The 19224-nt window shown below is 41.2% G+C and overlaps 2 protein-coding genes across 2 annotated transcripts in view; one reads left to right on the forward strand and one right to left on the reverse strand.

Annotated features, from left to right (window-relative positions):
- The window catches only part of TMEM164 (transmembrane protein 164), an 85505-nt gene extending 71227 nt beyond the window's left edge, over positions 1 to 14278 (forward strand). The window contains exons 4-6 of the mRNA XM_045030131.1: positions 3785 to 3863; positions 7971 to 8071; positions 8464 to 14278. Coding sequence (XP_044886066.1) covers positions 3785 to 3863; positions 7971 to 8071; positions 8464 to 8667 — 384 coding nt within the window. The 3' untranslated portion in view covers positions 8668 to 14278. The remainder of the gene's footprint in view (positions 1 to 3784; positions 3864 to 7970; positions 8072 to 8463) is intronic.
- AMMECR1 (AMMECR nuclear protein 1) overlaps positions 10083 to 19224 on the reverse strand; it is a 117566-nt gene continuing 108424 nt past the window's right edge. Inside the window, exon 6 of the mRNA XM_045030128.1 lies at positions 10083 to 10262. Within this exon, the coding sequence (XP_044886063.1) occupies positions 10256 to 10262 (7 nt within the window). The 3' untranslated portion in view covers positions 10083 to 10255. The remainder of the gene's footprint in view (positions 10263 to 19224) is intronic.

A 19224-nucleotide genomic window follows, 5' to 3' on the forward strand; every position in this document is an offset into this window, starting at 1 on the left:
TATAGTACATTGTACAACAACCAGCATTTGGGAACTCTGTTCACCTCCTCTGACATCGTGTGTACCTCTCACATGGTAATCCTAGGAGAGCCACTTTTACATTCAGAAGCTAAAAATGTCTGATGTTCTGTCCTATTTTCAGAAATGGCATTAACTGTGATGCATCAGTGCTAAAAGGGTGTCAAAAGAGGTAAATGCCAAGTCACAGTGCAGGAGCACACCAGAGAATAGAAGTTAGATGGAGAGGACCTACTCGTCATCCAGTCCATCTCCCTGTCAATTCAGGATTGCTCCCTATAGTATTCTGTCTAATGTCTTGCCCAGTTTAGTTTTAACTTTCCCAGGCAGTTGGGTTTCTGCTGCTTTCTCAGGAGCCAGCTCTGAAGACTTTACTGTTGGGAAAGATTTATTGTTGTGGAGGCTAGCTATCCCTTTCTTAATATTGCCCCTGGGAGGCAGGGGGAGCGATGTTGGTGGTAACCTGCAAGGAAAGGGGAGTTTGGGACTGGCAGCCAGAACATAATGCCCAGCCCGCCTCAGTCACCAGAGAGTATGAAGCTCCCAAGGGCTGGGAGGTGGATATGAGGCCAGGGACAGTGGCCTGGGCCTCTCCTTTGCCCATTGCTGGGGATGTCTTTGCTCCTTGAAGTTAACACCATCCTCAGGAGGTCTGTCTTTGGTTCTCTCAGTGAGAGGAGAAACCCACGGGGGCCTGGCACCCTTAGAGGTGCTCCCCAGGGCTGCCTGGGGAGGGGCAATTTGCCGCGGGTCCCGCAGGGGCCGCCACGAGAATATAGTATTCTGTAGTATTGCAACATTTTTTTATGGAAGGGGCCCCTGAAATTGCTTTGCCCCTGAATCCACTGGGTGGCCCTGGTGGTCCCCTTTCAGCTTGTTAGGTCTGGGTTTAGGGACCTTGTACCTTTTGGCTTACAGTTGCTTACCATGCTTTATGTTCATGTTCACATTTCAGTGCCAAATCAACTCAAGCAAAGAGTGTTCATCACCCGTCTCATCTTGTGTGCTGTGGGCAGGATGCCTCCGCAGTGCTGCCTTTCCTTTGACTTATAAAATGGGCATGGTAAAACTGTTGTGAATAGAGGTTACCTGCAGAATTCCTTAAATTCTGGATTGACAGGATTGGATTGCTCTCTTCACTTGCCATGCACCACTAAGTGTGTCACCATCTTAGTTCTTGGTGCAAGCATGTTTCATGGAGCAAGCAACACACCCAAAGCGAACACTTGCTAAATCCTAACAGTGAGGTGAATCAGTTGTTCTGTACAGCTTTACAATTCCTCTCATGTTTTGTTCTTTCTCTTTGTTGTAGCCTAGCTGTACAGTGTGAGTCTGTTTTTTGGCATTTAGATGCCTTACTGTGTAGAAAGGAAGTCTGTGTTGTCTACTCCACACCAGGAAATGCTCTTGCATAATTAGTCAGACCTCAGAACAAACAATCTTTCATGGCATGAAAATGTTGTTTTGTTTAATTCAGTAAAAACTGTAAACACTGTTGCAACAAAACAAACTGTCCTCTGTTCTCAAGTGTGTCCTGAGTGTGGAGTTTGTATAACTGACCCTCACGTTGCCTCAACTAGTGCAAAAGCCCTTATGAAACCACAGACAATGGATGGAGAAGGCTTCTCAGCAGGAGCAAATGTTGCATGTTTATATCTGGAGCTATTATTTCTGATTCTCAGGCTGTCCAAGTGGCAGAGCTACAAATCCTTTTCCATTTGCTAAAGCCATTTTAAACTCCTTTCAAGTTGATTGATTTCTGATTCGCTCCCTTATGCCCAAGTGTCTTTCAGGAAATAACCCAGAAGAGAGAAGAAAGGGTTAGGACGCAGAAAACTTCCAAGGGTTCTTGCAGTGCTTTGTCTTTGCAGAATATTGCTCTATTGTTTAATATTTTTATTACAGAATATTTGAACAATCTGTTTAAAAAGAGAGAATTTGTATGGAATGTTTATATTCACTTCCCTAACAGTTGCATGAACATCTTGGAGTTTGCAGTCAGGACCCTGGCAGTGCTGAGCATAGTCAGCCATTGTGAATCAGGGCTAGCAGAGTTGCCTGTTTAAGGAGATTCTTACACTGGAGTGTGGTTAAAAGAAAATATTTTGTGCAAATAAGATTTTTGCCAATAAATTCCTATCCTGTCTCTCTGATGCTATTAAATCTTATTTGAAACAGTTTCATTCTCAGTCCATCCTCTCTCTTCACTTATCCCTCTTCAGTGAATCCATAACTCTGTTTAATCATTGGCACCTGATGACTTAGAAGTTGTTATGCTGCTGCCAGTTAACATCATGACGTCGTTACAAGCACAATGCCATGTCAGAGCGAGCTGTGCTTCAGGGAAGGCTTCCCCTTTCTACCAATAATCAAAGAATCATAACTCTGATTACTAATACAGATGGGCCCACAACAGCAGTGTTTGGATCTGGATTAGCATCAGGTTACGGTTTGGGTCTGAGATTGAACCAAGGCCAATGATTGGGTTTGGGTTGGATGGTATAAATTTTGCTGAGCTGTTCTTATGAGATTTCAGCCTAAAATGATGGTAAATATTGTCCAATTTTCACACCTGAACTAGATCAGAAAAACAGGTATATCTGACCTTGGAAGTGAACCAGAACTGAAACTATGGAGGCTGTTATGGATTCTGGTATTTGAATCCAACTCCTCTCTGTCTTCCTCCCCCAAATTTTGAATTTGAAGTTCTGGGAATTTCCTTTCCATGTCTCTCAAGCAACGTTAAAATCCAGACTTGTGCTTCTCCCTGTGAATTTTGTTGATTTAAGAGCAGGCTGGCACAATTACGCACTAATGTATAGTTGCTGTATTTTACCAAATCGGGTGGTTTGACGTTTACAAGTAAGGTGGCTCTCTAGGAGGGTACAGTTTTATTTTTTCTATGTATTCTAAAGAATCTTGTCTACAAAGTGGGCCTTTCCTTCACCTTTTTTGCACAGACTTGCAATTTGGTTGTGGGCTTTCTTTGTATGTGCTTCGTCATCCCTTGCAGTGAGTTATACTTCCTTCTCTCTTTGAATAGCATCGAGGTTTTGTGCCTTACGCTGCTGGTAATTGGACAGAAGCAATGTATTGAGGAAGAGCAGAGAACTGGCTCAGCGAGTTCCTCTTTTGTCTTTCTCCCGGGCTGTCTGTTGTCAGGGTTGCCTGCCTGCAAGTATTACACTGTTTTGTTTTTGAATTTGCTATTGGAAAATCTAGACGGCCAGTGCCAAGGGTTAATACATTTGCCACCCCTTCATTAACACATGTAGGTGGCAAAACAGTGTAATTGCAGGGAATTGCAGTGTGGCTTTTGAGGATGTGATGGCTGAATTTGGCCAGAAATACCACATAATGATTTAGCTCAGGTAGGGATGGTTGATTTTTAACATCAGTCTGGGACAGTTTCTGAGTTAGTGTTGAACCACTGTCTCAGGTTGATGAGATACAAAGTAAATGGTGGTGGTGGTTTATTTATTACAGAGACTTCCAACACAGATAATTGCATTGTCTTCCTAACTTTCCCCATGGTTTCACTGGGAAAAAGTGTTCTTCCCTTCCGAACCTAACCTGCTAAGTAGTGATGTTACTCTTGTTATCATTGCTTTTGCCTTCTAGCCTGCAAGTGTCTGCATTTTGGTGGAGCCAGAAGAGAAATGATCCTTATGCTGTGTATGGATAGTTATGCAACATACTTTGCGCTCACAAGAGATGCTTTGTTAATCATAAAAAATGCTTATTCATGTTTTCCTTGTTTCCTCAGCTTCCCTTCGAGGTGGAAATTTATTACATCCAGCATGTGATGCTCTATGTTGTGCCCATCTATCTGCTGCGGAAAGGAGGTAGGTCTGCAATCAGTTTGAGCCATATTACCCTACTGATATCTGATAGGTTGGAGTTTTAACTAACTAAGCACAACCTGTTTCATTATGTCTCCAGTTCTTCTAAGGCAACGCTTTGCTTTACCTGCCATTAGCACACTGGGATTGTTATTGCTGTTTGTTATTTGTTTTGAGGTAGCGCCTAGAAGCCCTTGGTATGGCCCAGCACCCCATTGTGCTAGGTGCTGTACCACCACAGAACCAAAAGACATTTCATGCCTCAAAGAGCTTACAAGTATGCATCGGCCAAACACGTTCTCTTCCTGCCACCTTGTGACTTCAAAGACACTTGATTATGTTTTCTTGTCTTTTTGACCAAGGTTTGTGGTAAAAATACACTTGATTGCAGGAGTTTTTAATTTTTGTTAGTTTTGTATTCGAGTTTTCAAATTTTGATGTGAACTTCAGCCCATGAATATAGTTGTCTTGGATGCCTCCAAGCATGGAGTACCCGGGGAGAACCCCTGTTCTTAATGAACGGGGAGGGTCTCTCTTGCAGCACTAGCTCTCCAGGTGAATATGAATCAGTCAGTGTAAAGCACTTTAACTGTGAAGCTTTGAGGAAATCTAAGTGCGAGGTATTGGTGAATCAGGGCTAGCTCCTTCATTGCCCCCTCCTAACAAAGTACTTTAGTTCTTCTTCGAGTAGCATCCGTATGGGTGCTCTCCTTCTGGTGCTCTCCTTCTGGTGCTCATATGCCTTCGATCAGAGATTTTCGGCAGCAGTACTCATTCAGCCCACACATGCACCCTACGTGCCCTGTATCAAGGCTACATAGGGCTGCGCGGGCAAATCTCCTCAGTTCCTTGTCAACTGCCTGGGCTCGAGACTGAGAATTCAATGTGTCCGCTTCAGTTGGCCAAGCTTGCACTGTCTAGTTTGTTAGCTGGCAGTTTTTTTTCTCCCTAAACCACAGCAGAGCAGGAGGAATGCGAGTTTACACACACACAGTGTCAGGAGGGCATTAGCCTTCTATCGGGATTAGGAAGTCTCCCACATCATTCGCGTCAATTGCTGACAGATCTAAAAGGTATACGATCTCCACCCGGAGACGCTCTAGCTGGATTTCTGAATGTATCATTTCCTGTTATCAATCTCCCGATATACAACCTCGGAACCTCCATTCCACAAGATCTCTTTCTACCTCTGTGATGCTGTTCAAGAAGGAGAGGTTACTCACCCTGTGCAATAACTGGAGTTCAAGATGTGTCCCCTTCATGGGTGCTCCACTACCAATCCTCCTTCCTCTCTGCTTCGGGGTTTCCTCTCTGGGATTTTGTGGTGGAGAAGGAAGTGTAGGGCACATGTGTGGGCCGAATGGGCACTGCTAACAAAAATTGCTGATTGAAGGTGCATGTGATGCATGCACATCTGAAGTGGAGCACCCACAGGGACGTAAATCTTGAACTCCAGTTACTGCACAGGATTAACCATTCATTTATGGTAATGTCTCAATGAGTAGTAAAGTTGGGAATGTTACAGACTTCTAATTAGTGCACTAGAGAATGGAAAACACCTTGTTTTCTTAGCATATATTCTACATTGTACATAAGAAGCTAAACCAAACTATGCTGTACTCCCATCCTGGGACTTGAGATATTTCCAAGTTTCTGCTGTTTCCCTCTTCTGGTTTGATCTCACTGGAGATCTTGTAGCCTTATCATATATACTTTAGCCCATGTAATTCCATATTTGTTTTGCTTGGAGGCATTGTCTAAAAGTGTCTCTTGGAGGCTCTCTTTTAGTGCTTGATTTCTGGAGTATTTTGTATGGGTTTGTCCTCCCATCTGGGACTGTCTCTGGCTCAGTGTAGTAAGTCTTCTCCACCTCTACCGTCCCTGTGGCATTGTTCTGGCTCCCGCTCTTTATCAGTTTACAGCTATCTGCTGCCATCTAATGTTGACGTGAGAGCAGTGAACTTCCAGGCTGACACGTTCTGCTGGCTAACAGACATCTTTTGCAGTCACCCTTGGCTGAGGCTATGAAGCCAGTTGGTTCCAGCTTGTTTTACGGTTGGACCCTGTGGTAGCACCCTTCTTACCTGATCGATTAATATCTCGTTAACACAGGACATTGAACTATTGTACAGTGTTTGTGTCCTCAGAGACTGGTTCTTGCCAAATCCATATTATGTGTATTCTCGGGAAAATGTGAATTCTTGACAAACTTGGTGAGGTCCAGCACAGGTAGAACAGCTACAAGAATGATCTAATGTCTGTAGAACCGATGCTAGAAAATTATTTCCTCTGCCCATCTCACTAGCAGACCTGGTTGAAACACTTTTTGACTCAATCACAGATTGCCTTCTGCTGTAACAATATCCCATGTGGCTTGATCTGTGATCACTGACCTTCAGCAACATGCAGTAATTGGGCTATAATCTATCTGTAAACCTTGGGCAGAAGTTTGTATCAGATCATGATTATGTGGATTATGACCTGGGGAAATAGGTTACCTGTGCAGCAAAATAATAGTTCATTGGACTTGGGAGCATATTAGAATGGTGCAGAAGTTTGATAACAGGGACAGTGAGCCTTTCACTTCAAGGTCATCGGTTTTCAGTCTAGCCCATTACCTAGTGGCTGTTTAGCTTATGTGAACTGAGTTGGTTGTAGTCCAGTTCCTGGCTGATGCATCAAAAAGGGACAGTCTGAATTTGTTAGTGTCTAAGGTGCCACAAGTACTCCTGTTCTTTTAGTCTGAAGTATTGTGGCATTGACTGACGCTGGCAGCCTCATCCCAGGGCCATGGCTCGGAGAGACAACTGCCTGTCAAAGTGGTCTTTCAGAACAGGAAAATTAATGGTATGGCATAGAGAGAGGTTACGCAGGTTCAGCCCAAGCAGCTGCAGTGTGTGTGAGACCGTAAATGTAGAATTCCAGTTCCACTTTACTAGCACCAGGATATTTTTTAAAATACACCATTCTAGTGATGTAGAAATTTTGTGTGTGTGTGTCTCTCTTCATATTTTGTTTACTCTCACTGTGATCCCATTCACTGTGGCAGGCAAGGCAAGGTCACATAACACTGCCAACCTTGCAGCTTCTGCTTTGTGTCTGTCCTGAATGGTGCTGGGGCTCTGCCTTGCTCAGGTTTGGTTGAAAGGCTAGTGTGATGCTGACTGCTCACACTCCAGTGTTGCACAGTAAGCAGGATGAGCTGCCTTGTCCTGACTGGGAGCTGTGCTGATTAACTTCGGCCTTCTAGGGAAATAAGATGTTTTCCTCCCCCTCCCTCCTGCCCTTCTGCTCTTCCCCCCTCCCCCCCCCCCGCTTTGGACATTCTGGCACATCATAGATTTCCTTTCCCCCTCTTCCTGTTTGTTTAATTTTCTCCTCAAATACATACACCAGTTCTGGGCGCACAACATGTTCCCTTCCCTCCCCAAGTGATTGAACATCGTCCCCAGAACAGAGGCTTGAGAGAGGTCACACACCAAGGGCCAAATCCTTGACCCCCTGTGTTGTGACTCTGATGGTGCAAAGAAGATGTAATGCTGGTTTAACTGGCCAGCAGCTTGGGGGATGGAGTTTCCCATTATCTTCAACCAGCTTAAAGTAGTGCAATAGAACCTCACTAATTCACACAGATAATGCAGTAACATCCACACACATTGCAGCGTAATTGCATTGCAGTGATTTAACACGTCCTGTTGTGGTAACTGTTGTTTGTTTAGTTCTGGTCACTCTGTAGAATGAGCTGGGCAAAGTGATAACACCTGCTTCCGATAGGTGTAATACTTGAATACCTTGCCTGAAGCACCTCTGAAAATCAGACTGTATATTTATGGAGTAAAATTAACATTCCCTGTTTGCTTCTGTGGCCAAGAGTAATCCTGTTTCAGTGGAAAACAAGCAGGATTAGTGAGAGTTAATGTCTTGTATAGTGTTTAGTGATCAAATTAAAAGACATCTAGCCATCAACGCTGGATCAGAAAGAGGGAAAAGATAATGAGTATATTTCAGGTGAAAAACAAGGGTGTCTCAAGTATTCACTATCCTGAAAGTTAGTTACTAGGTGGAATCACAGTAATTCAGTTAAATATTAATACTTTTTTTTTCTTAAAGGTATCTACACTGCAGAGCCACTTTGCAATTTCTGGTGGGCTCTGTTATCCACGGGCCTGATGTTTGTCTATCATTTTAGCATCTTACAGATTCTGGGACTGGTAAGTGACTACTCATAAAGTAAACATTTGGGCCAAAGTGTTTAGGTGCAAATGGGTGCCTAATTTGCTGGGGCAATTATGTGCTCAAATTGGACAATTGCACGTGCTAATGGCTACTTGTGGTCATTTGCATGTAAGTCACCCCATTCAGACAAACACATTTTACCATGCACAAATTAGACGTGCGGTTGCATACGCACTGAGTGCACAACTGCTTGCCTTACTTCTGAAAATCTGACTGTGTGCTGAATAAATAGGTAAGTGAGAATTGCAAACATACTAACTTGATTACTTTGATTTTTAGGGGAGTTAGGAAATCTCCATTTTAGGTTTGAGTCAATACAGCACAATATAAGATTGATTTATAAACTTGTTATTGTCCCTTTCCACAGGTCACGGAAGTGAATTTGAACAACATGTTATGCCCAGCCATCTCGGATCCTTTCTATGGGCCCTGGTATCGAATCTGGGCATCTGGACATCAGACTATCATGACCATGGCTCATGGAAAACTTGTAATATTGTTCTACAGTGCTGTCCCCGTCTTTAAATATGGTGTGGATTTGCTTAGACTCCCATCTAAGAAAATAGACTGAAATTTCTCCCTGAGAAGTAGCACTTACAGGAAGCGGCGGTACCTGTATTCATATTGGAGAAGAAAGAGGAGAATGAAAAGACAGTGTGTTAGTGTGTCATGTCTGCTTCCCCTCCCTCCCCCTCACTATTTCTTGCCTCAAAAGATCTCTACAATAGAGTGAGGATTTTCTTCTTTCAACTGCTGTTTTTCACTGCCCGTAGTCAATGGCAAAATTAGTGGCCTTATTCTGGGAGAAGTTGGTGTTTTACATATTTTATGCAGATTACAATGGAACCTCCCTAACCCACACTATATAATTACCCCAGAAAATGGCAGGCGCTGTCTGCATCCCAGCAAAGAGAGTGTCAGTACAGTCCCCTTCTCAAGACTTTTTGCTGTATATCCTTCAGTACATTTACTGATTACATTATAAGTATAAGAAAAAGCTGAATTACTACTCTAACCGAAAGTGAACCAAGCCCAATTCGTAATGAATCATCCTGGCTTAACTTTCATTATTTGAATTTTGCTAGTTGGTGAGTAAGTGAAGCAATATGCTGTGGGTCTCCCAGTTATTTGTGTGAATTAGTGAGGTTCTATTGCACTACTTTAAGCTGGTTGAAAATAATGGGGAACAAAAGAATCATTCAAAATATATTTTTAACATTTATTTTTTAAATTGGATTATTTCTTTCTCAGCTGCTATGGATCTTCACCTGTTTGGTTTGAGCCCAGCATAGTAACACCTTCTGAGGATGCTTTGACTTGAATGCATGAAAAGCCATCAGGTTGAAATAATTTTTTTTAAAAATCAATCAGGGTGTAAATTGTGATGGGTGGCATTTCATCTAGTCCTTCAAGTTGCCCCGGAACAGAAAGAAATATGAATTAAAGGAACACTGTCAACCTGGTTTAGACTGGGAAAACAAATTACAAAACCCCATGTGAAGAGTTTTAAACTTTATTTCATGCTTTAAAAAAATTTCTGCCCTGTGTTCTGTATTGAACAGACGAAGAGAAACTGCTATTCTGGTTTCTCTCGCTAAGCGTCTACACACCGTATGCAGTGATTTAAACTAAATCAGTGCAACTCTAGTCTGGTGGCAGTTATATCAGAGTAAAGGTGTATATATACCAGCATAGCTTGTTTCATTTGCTACTATAACAAGCTTTACTGCTAGAAACACCTTTATACTGGTATACCCCCCTCCACATAGGACACTGCACTGATTTAACTAACCTTATTGCAAAAACTGCATGCAGAGATGCAGAAAGAACAGGTATAACTGGGGAAAAGCAAATTCAATGTATCCATTTACTTCAGTTTTAACAATGTCCAGTATTAAGATATTATACTGTACAGGCAAGTGGAAAGGGGGGAAATCTTGACAGTGTTCCTTTTAATTTTTGAAATCTGAGTTCATGTTGGTTGTATTTCAGAGCTGCATCTCAAGAATTTGCTGCAAAAAGTGATTTTTAGCTTGCTTGTGTTGCATTGCCATAGCTGTAATGGTATACAGAGCCACCATACCTCTCCCTTTGGCTGAGTTGCCCTGCGATCGTGTTCTGAAGTTAAGGTACAGCCATTTATACCTCAAGGAGAGAGCTCATTGCCTAGAAAAATTATTAAAGTTACAAACTTGCATTTTTTTTAACTTTTACAAAGGCAGATTTTGATAGGGGAGAGGGAACACAAATGACTTCTCTAAATAGTTTCATTCCATTTATTTAAATATATTTACAACTGCATTCAGGAGTATCCTGTTAATCTGTATTCTGATTTGTAAACCCTTGTCTGGACACACTCTGTGCTTGGTGGCATATATTAAATATGATGAATAACCTATGCTGCCATAATTAGATAAAAAAGAAGATTAACTCATTGAACAGTTGTGTTCAATTTAAATTCGTGTTACCCAGACCAACAAAATGCATGTTCCTGTTCCCTATCTTCTGTCTCCAGCAGGAGTTCGCCTTTGAGAGCTAAGCCCCTGATACTCGCAATGAATATCTGTTTACAGTGTGGCTCTCAGGCCCTGATCCTGCAAGCACTTAAGCAGGTTTAACTTCACTCATCAGAACAGCCTCACTCCTACTCCTGTATGTAAAATAAGCACATCTTGCGGAAGCATTTGCCGGAGTGGAGGGAAAGCACCAGTGTTAACAAAGGCGTGATCCTTCAAAGGCAGAGCACTCAGCTCCCGTTGAAGTCAGTGGGACTGCAGGAGGTGATGTCCTGGCCCCAGTGAAACCAATGGAGTTTTTTGGCCATTGATTTTAATGGGGCCAGGATTTCATCCAGGGTACTCGGCATATTGCAAGGTCAGGCCCTAATGTTCATGTTGATAGATATTGAGCAGTGTCCCCTACTTGAATATCCGTTATCTCATAGGAACAGCTGAGCTAAATCATACAGCACTTCCTCCCATCACCTAACCTTGTCTGAAGTTTATTTAGGTTTGTTTAGCTAGCTAGCAGTCCTGTAGCAAAATGCCCTGGGCCAGACACCTCTGCTGTAACTACAGTGAAGTGTTTAGAAAGAGACCATTGGTGTTACCACAGGGATGCAGTTGGCCCATCCTTTCAACACGGGCACTATTGCTTGGATTTAAGTTTTTTGATTCTTGCCTTTTTCTAACCCATTTTTTTTTAAATGTTGTGGCTACAGATGGATTTTGACAGCTACATTCAGAACAGCAGCAGCCTCCCAGGTTTAAAGCCACTTAGTATTTTTGAAAATACAGCACTTCCTGCCTCCAGCTGTGTGCTTCAGGGCATTCTAATAAGTACAGCCACAGCTCCTTTAGGCCACCACTAGCCTCTTATGATCAAATAATGAGGCTAATGGGGAATTTCAAATGTGTAGCTCAAAGGGTGCCACCTCCATGGCAGGGTATTTACTTGAAGTACTGAATTTCTAGCTCTTTTGGCTGGTTTAAAAATGTAGGAGCAGGCATGGCAATTTTGAGACGATTAAAGTCGGGGAAGCCTCTAAAGCAGTAGGTCTGTTCCTAAAATCTGACTCTCATTCCTCAGCTGATCTCTTACAATAGACACAGTCTGTAAGGTGCAGCAGAAAGGTGGGGATTGTTCAGTTCATAGGATGTTGCTTTGGATGATAGTGGGCTACTCAGAAGCTGGGCAACTTATTAAAATATCCCATGGGAGGGTTACGTCACTTCTATGGTGGAAGATTTATTTTTCTCCTATTGAATGGGTGGGTTTTACAAGCACTTATAATAGAGATGATGATCCTTGGTTGGCTTCTGTTTATACTAGAAATGAAGAGGTGAAGCCAGGTGGCCAGGAAGTGTGAAAGGGAGAGGAAGCACAAGGTGAGTGACCAGTCAGTGTGAAAGGGATAGTTTGCCCCTGGCCAGCTGAGCTGCCTGAGACAGATCACTTTGTCTTCCACTAGTTCATGTGTGACAAGTCATCCTCACTACCAGGGAAAAATCACTCATGGTGCTGAAAGCTAACATTCCACCCTGAGAAGGTTATTCTCCATAGTATTCTGACCTCCAGTGACAGGAAAACGATTTGTGGTCTTTAATATTATTGTTTTTCTGTGTTTAAGCAAATGACGTGTCAGGTGGGAGCCTGAATATTGTGGTGATTTTTTTAAAATAAACTAAGAGGAAGGGGAAAAATAAAAAGCCTAGAAAGGAGAGACAGACTCATAGAAGTGTGGGCCTGGAAGGGACCTCCATAAGTCATTTAATCCAGTCCCCCGCACTGAGGTAGGGCTAGTATTATCTAGACAGATGTGACTGGCTAGTCTTTTTGTGCCAGTGGAATCAATCCCAAACTAAACCTAACTTTGTTTATCAAGTGCATCCTTGTTTTGGGGGTGTCTCCCCCTCAGTGGAGAACTTTGTATATGTTGAGGGTAAAATTGTGTCTTTAAAAGCAAGCTCCAACTATTTAGCAACATGGTGCTCTGACCAATGGAGTTGGCCTTTCTGAGCACACCAAACTCTGCCCTTGTCTCCTCTCTACGCTACAGGAGGACCTGTTAGTAGCTACAATTAAATTTGTTTACTGATCACACAGTTTGTTTATGCTCAGGCTGAGAAGCATGAACTAAAGATGGTAACTCTTCTGCCCCCATGTAATGTTGGGCAGCAGCCGGTGCATGGTAATGGATTCTGGTGCCAAGGCTTTCAGTAGTCTAAGACACAGCTAGTGCTATTTTTTCAAAGGTTCAGACACACCTCTGCGGTGTTTTACCATTAATCTGTTTTTGTCCATCTTCCACTTAACTGCATTGGACTTCAAACACCAAAGATGAATTTGCATCTTGTTTCTCTCATAGGCTGGAGATTAACAGCTCTTAGTCATGTTCAGAAATAAATTATATATATATATATATAAAAATGGATGTAAGGCCATAGCCCCCAAATACACCCCTAGACGTGGTATTCGTTTGACTTCTTAGTGCTTGACAAATGCTGCTTTTAGGCAAAGTGCTTTGCTGAAGCTGGGAGACATGAGCAGTCAGTTCAGTTGTGCACTTTAAGGTTTTAGAGTACCTCAGTGCAGATGTATTCCCCTCTGTCTGTAGCCGCAATCAGGGTTTTGATATTTCTGTATATTTGATAACTGAATGTTTTGTAAAACCTAAGTGTCTTTCCCTTTCAGAAATGGCTATTTGCAGTTGTTTAAGTACTTGATTCTGTGTCCCAAGTCTTGTCTATAAATCACAGGCATTGGTTTCCTAGGTATTTGTAACTACATGAGGGAAAAAATATAGATGTGCAGTTTTTCTTATTGCAGTTATTTCCAGTGGCATTTATTGTTTTACTAGGTGAACTTTTCATAATTTTATTTAAAAAGCAGGGGGATAAAGGGATGCTGCAGCATACAGATGTGACACTGAGAAGTTAGTCGTCCTAGTTTTAACAAGGTAGAAAATTCAAAGGGGCATCTGGTATTAGTTCGTAAGTGGAAATGCTGCAGGTATGTTTGTAAAGACAAAGACAACTACTTTTTGTAATTAGAATAAAACACATGACGAGATCCATAACAGTTCTTTTGTGACCTCGTGCTCAAGGTGATATTGCTGTAACTCTGTTTTTTCTGCTTAGTGTTTAGTTAAAGCTGAGCTGTTTTTAAAATCGCTGTATTTTTCTTGAGGGTCAATTTTATACCTTTTTTTATTTTTGCATTTATTCTGAGTCATAGTTCTCTCAATGCGGCATATAGAGTGGTGAGTGCACCCACAACGCTGTTAACAGCCATGCTCTGCCAGGAAGCTGGAATTGCTACATGCACTGAGCTGAGGCACAAAGCTGTCTTTGGAAACTTGCAGTTCCAAGTACCCTGCCCTTGGTTCCAACCACCATATTATCCAGGCACAGGCTGGAACTGCAGGGGCAGGGACCAATGTGGGTGCTCAACTGCCACCTCTGCTGTTGGCTCAAAGTAATTTGTAAAAGTGTTCTAAATTTTGTAACCTTTTTAATGTGCTAAAACTTGGTTATCAGGTAACATTTGCAGATAAAGGGTATATTTGTGTACTTGTTTTTTTGTATTTTGGTCTGTTTTTGTTGGTCCCTATCTGAGATCCTGCTCATTGGGCAATTAGTTGTTTAAATCTTTAATTAAAGGAATAAATACCTTCTACTGTGTGTGGGAGCAGTTTTGTCGTCATTTTAGCTATGCCAGGTCCTGAGCCTACCTGAACAATCCTGCCTGATTATAACTAATCATAGGTAAGAAAATTGAACATCTTCCACTACATCCCTTTGTACATTACAGCACAAAGGAGAGAGATGAGACCACACACCTGTACTCTTTCCTCTCTATTCACTGTTTAAACCTCCCCTACCCACAAGTGGTGGGTAGAAGGTACAGGTGGCAGCAGATACTTTCAAACCTTCACCCTTGAAGAAAATGCTTTTTAAAACTTTATACATGTCTTGTTAGTTACACTCTACCTACCTCAACACCCTCTCCATTGAAGTGGTACAGCATTCTTCCTAATTTTCTGTACTGTCACACCAATATTTCACAGTAGTCATAGAAGAATTACTAGAACAGAATATGCACCGGTTTCAACATAAAACAATCTTTTGGCACTTTATTCTGCAATATTTGCACATTTTGTCTCAGCTGCAGTAGAGAGGTAAGTCCTAACTTTTAGTTTGTCATTACAGATGACATTGAGCCCTAATAAGCAGGTTTAAAAAAAAAAAAATCCTCACACTTCATGAGTGGTATGATCGACTACACTTCAGACCAGCAGTGGTTTGATTGCAAAAACGCCAAATCATGCACATATATATATATATTAAATAGTATATAGAGGCCATCATAGGCTGTGGGTTTAATCCAGTCAAGGAGCAGAATCAATACTATGTCTTGGGATGACCAGTCACAATGTGTGAAGACTGAAACCATTGGCACCAATAACTTGAATGCATAGCTCAAGCCATCAGAGTAGATTTCAACCTATGTGAATGAGAGGCAAACTAATTTACTAAGCTGGAAGTTTGAATAATAACTTGGACAAGGGGCTAAATTAATCAAATTGTTCCCTACCAATAGGTGATGCAGCTATAATTGTCAATCAATTGTATTGTTTATATTTGTTTTAATAGCAAATGTTTGTCAATTTTAATGTCACCCAAGAACCATAGCCTTAGCTCACAGTACCACAGATTTTTTAATAAGCAAGTTGCTTTGTAGACTGGAGCAGTGATCAAGGGGTGGCGATTTTTTCATTGGTGGGTATAGCCACCCATGGGTCCATCACACTTTGGGAGTGTACCATGCACCATCTGGGAATATTACCATGGGGAAAAGGAGAGTGGCTCTCTACTTGAATACTGCAGGATAGAAAAGCATGCATATATATGTCACTAATACTACTTTGTAAACATGCCTTTATACAGGTGAAAAAATCTGGTAAATGCCAAGATGGAAGCTTTAGTCAGGTATAAAAAGCAAGAGAGTCCTGTGGCGCCTTATAGACTAATAGATGTATTGGAGCAGTATTTTGTCAGTATTCACCCACGAAAGCTTATGCTCTAATACATCTGTTAGTCTATAAGGTGCCACAGGACTTTTTGTTGCTTTTTACAGATCCAGACTAACACGGCTACCCCTCTGATACTTAGTCAGGTATGTTAAGGATGGGGTTGAGTGCCAGAGCATTACCCATGTATATGGGAGGCAGAACGAGGGGAAAATACTTCGTATCCTGCATGCATTGAGTGATTTTTTTTTTTTACTTTAGCAACAGCAATCAAAACAAGTCAATGCCTGTGTATTAGTGATGAAGTGAATGTTTGTGTAAAGGCTTTTTCACTAATCTAATGACTATTTTCCCCAAACTGTCCTGTGCCCAGATCACGATCACTGTTACTTCCCCAAGACACATCCATGCCCCCTGCCAGAGATGGTATTTCTATTGAACTGTTCTCCCTCCCAGCCAAAGCCTTCCTGCAGAATGTCAAGATGTAAAACTGCTAGGAGTTGGGGAAAGGATTATTAAACAGTTTTAAGGTACAGTTCAGACTAGATTAATCCTTCATAGAAACAAAGTATTTAACAGATTTGCTGCTAGATGCTATTAGTCACAATTTTGAAAGTACTACGGTGATGTCAAAAAAGGTAAAATTTACTTACTCCTCTAATTTTTCATTCTCTGATCCATTACAACTAGGTTATTTCTCCTAGTCTTCTAAGTGCAGAAGCGTCTTTGTTTTAAAACTCTCTAGCTGTACAATGTACAGCCAACAGGTGGAGCTATTAAGAGAACTAACTCCCCAGCGAACTGCCCTAACTTAAAAGACAAACTATACATTCTGATTATTAAACATAAAATATTAGTATTTCCAGGCAGGAGACTGTCTCTACTTACTTTTTTAGACAAAAAGTGGAAATTAAGACTTATGGCACAGTCAAATCCCCATTTGAGGGAATCCCAAGATTTGTCCCTCTCTGAAGGAATACTCCAGGAAGGGAAAAAAGGAAGGATCAAGAGTTCATCTCCACCTGGAATTTAATGCAAAATTGGACACTTTGGAGGCGGTCTCATGGAGCCCACTTAAGAGAAGGAAAAATGACAGATTATGTAAATTTTACTTTTCTGCCTTGTGGGCAGCTGGTGCTTTATGAGCACTACAATTGGGAAGAAGCCAATCTCCAAATATGGGGAGAAACCTTAAACCATCAAGGAAACTGAATCCCACAACATATGGAGTACAGCAAAGGGAACAATCTCTGGGGTATTAGTGGAGATGTCTAGCCCGATAGCTTGTCTTTACAAAGCCACCCCTGACGCATGCAAAAGCTACACGAACAAGCCCAAATTTTCACATTTGGGCACCTAAATCCAAAGAAGACACCCCAATAAGAGTGTCTGATTGGCAAGGGTTCTGAGCACACTGCTCTTAATGGATTTGGTTCCTAATTTTAGTCACCCAAGTTTGGAAATTTGGGGTCAAGATTTCTGGGGAAAGAAATGCGTAGTCTCCCCAGAATCGCCTAATCCCATCTGCTCCATAGGAGGGGCTGCATCATTTTTACATGAACTGTATAAATGAAAGGAATTAAAATTCCAGCAACCCTGTAACTTTAAGTATTCACAACTGCATCACTCACCCTTGCTGTAGAACGTGGTCAAAGTTGTACTTTGTACTAGCACAGTGTGAAACAAACCATTTGAGGAATTAAGCAAGACTAGTAACACTGCAAGTAGTCTATTTTGAAATGATACATGCTAAAGTAGTAGTGTGGGAAAAGAAAATGAATTAACATTGATCACTATCTAGACCCTCTGGGATGGTGTAGATAATATTTAGTCTTGCCATGAGTGCAGGGGACTGGACTAGATGATCTATTGCTGTCCCTTCCAGTCCTACAATTCTACTTTAGGTGGGATTTATGAACTCAATACTGTATGTGTTCATTTCCTGAGTTCTACACTGTTTTGTCACATCTCCCAAAGATGTACTATATAAAAGATAAATAACTGCAGTTGTACCAATATGACTGGTTTTGCAACAAGAAGGCTATGTATAAAAGACCAGACCCCTCCTGTATACTGGGGATTTGATTTAAAACTGACTGAAATCAATGGGAGTGGCATACATTCAGTAAATCGAGCTCTGAAGGAACTGAAGTGTTACATGTTAAGCAGGGTGACATCACTTCTGAGTTAAATTGTCAATTTCTCTTTGCCATAGAAATACCAAGTGGTTCATGCCCAATTTATTCCTCTAGCTGGGAAAATTAACAGACCGACTTCATTTAGAACAAAATGTACCCCCAAATGCATAATTAAAATCCAAATTCCCTTTCGGAATTCTCTAATCTCAAATGTTCAAAAAAGTAACTGAGCAGGCCCCACAATTTAGCAAAGAAACATGAAAACAGGAAATGGTGATTTTTTCCTTATTTTATTGGGTAAATGATTTAAAAGGTAAGAACAATAGTGTTAAAACTACTACAATATCTTTCCACAGCCATATCTCACAGACCCACAGATAACCTTCTATATATTTTTTTTGCTTTTTCCTCATTTTTACCTTTTTAAGCCATACTCATAGTAAAATGCCCATTTCAACAGTTTCTTCACACTAATAGCAATTAAATGTTGGAAGGGAGGATCTAGTTATAATGGACGGGGGTTCAGGTAATCTGTGATATTATTGTAATCAATAATCAAGTTACTAATAAGGAAGGAAAAAATAGGGACCCTATAAGCTACTCCAGGTAGCTCAAAGCCCATTACATCTGTCACCATTGCATTCCCGATAACTCATTATGCTGGTGAACAATTCAAAGTAATTTTTCATAACATATAAAACACTAAAATAACTTAGAAACTAGATCCAAATATTTTGAAAAGAATCAACTTTGATATACAAAAACAGTCATAAGTTGTTACAAAAGTTTCAAACAAAAGTTTGTCTTCTCAGTGCGTTTATGTACCAGCGCAGTTACTGGATCCAGAGCAAAGAAAGAGGTTTTTATTTTTTTCTTTAACAGTAATAAAAAACAAGGAAAACATATCTTTGTATATAAAGCATCATTGCTGGTTTTAAGAATAAATGTAACCAGAAACCCTTAAATCTGAGAGGCACACTTTGGGTTTCTATATTTATTTTTAACATAAAAGGAAAGTCACCAGTTTATTTAAATGAAGGAGGTACTCAGACTCCTCAAATAAACTTAATTCAATTAACATCACTAGCAAAAATCAGTTAGAAACTGTACAAAAATAAAAAAGTTAACATTTTATCCTGCAGGGATTTTGTAAGGACTGGAAGGCAGGCTTTAGGAGCAGCATTTGTGCATGGCTGGAGGCTTCTTTGGTTCGATCTAACACACACAAGAGATGTAACCTACTCCAGACAACAGTTTCAAAAAACCGCACATTTGAAGACAAGTAAAGAGGTCAATATACAAATGCCAGGGTGTGCCACATCAATTGCCTTGATTAACTTCATACACCAGGTCAAAACTCACTACTGTGCCCTCCACCTGCTGTGTCTAGCACTGAGGTCGGAGAAGTCAGTGGGGCAGAAAGGTCACTTGAAGCATGACTGAGCAACACTTATGTGTG

Source organism: Mauremys mutica, chromosome 9 (assembly GCF_020497125.1).
Source record: "Mauremys mutica isolate MM-2020 ecotype Southern chromosome 9, ASM2049712v1, whole genome shotgun sequence".
NCBI lineage: Eukaryota > Metazoa > Chordata > Testudines > Geoemydidae > Mauremys > Mauremys mutica.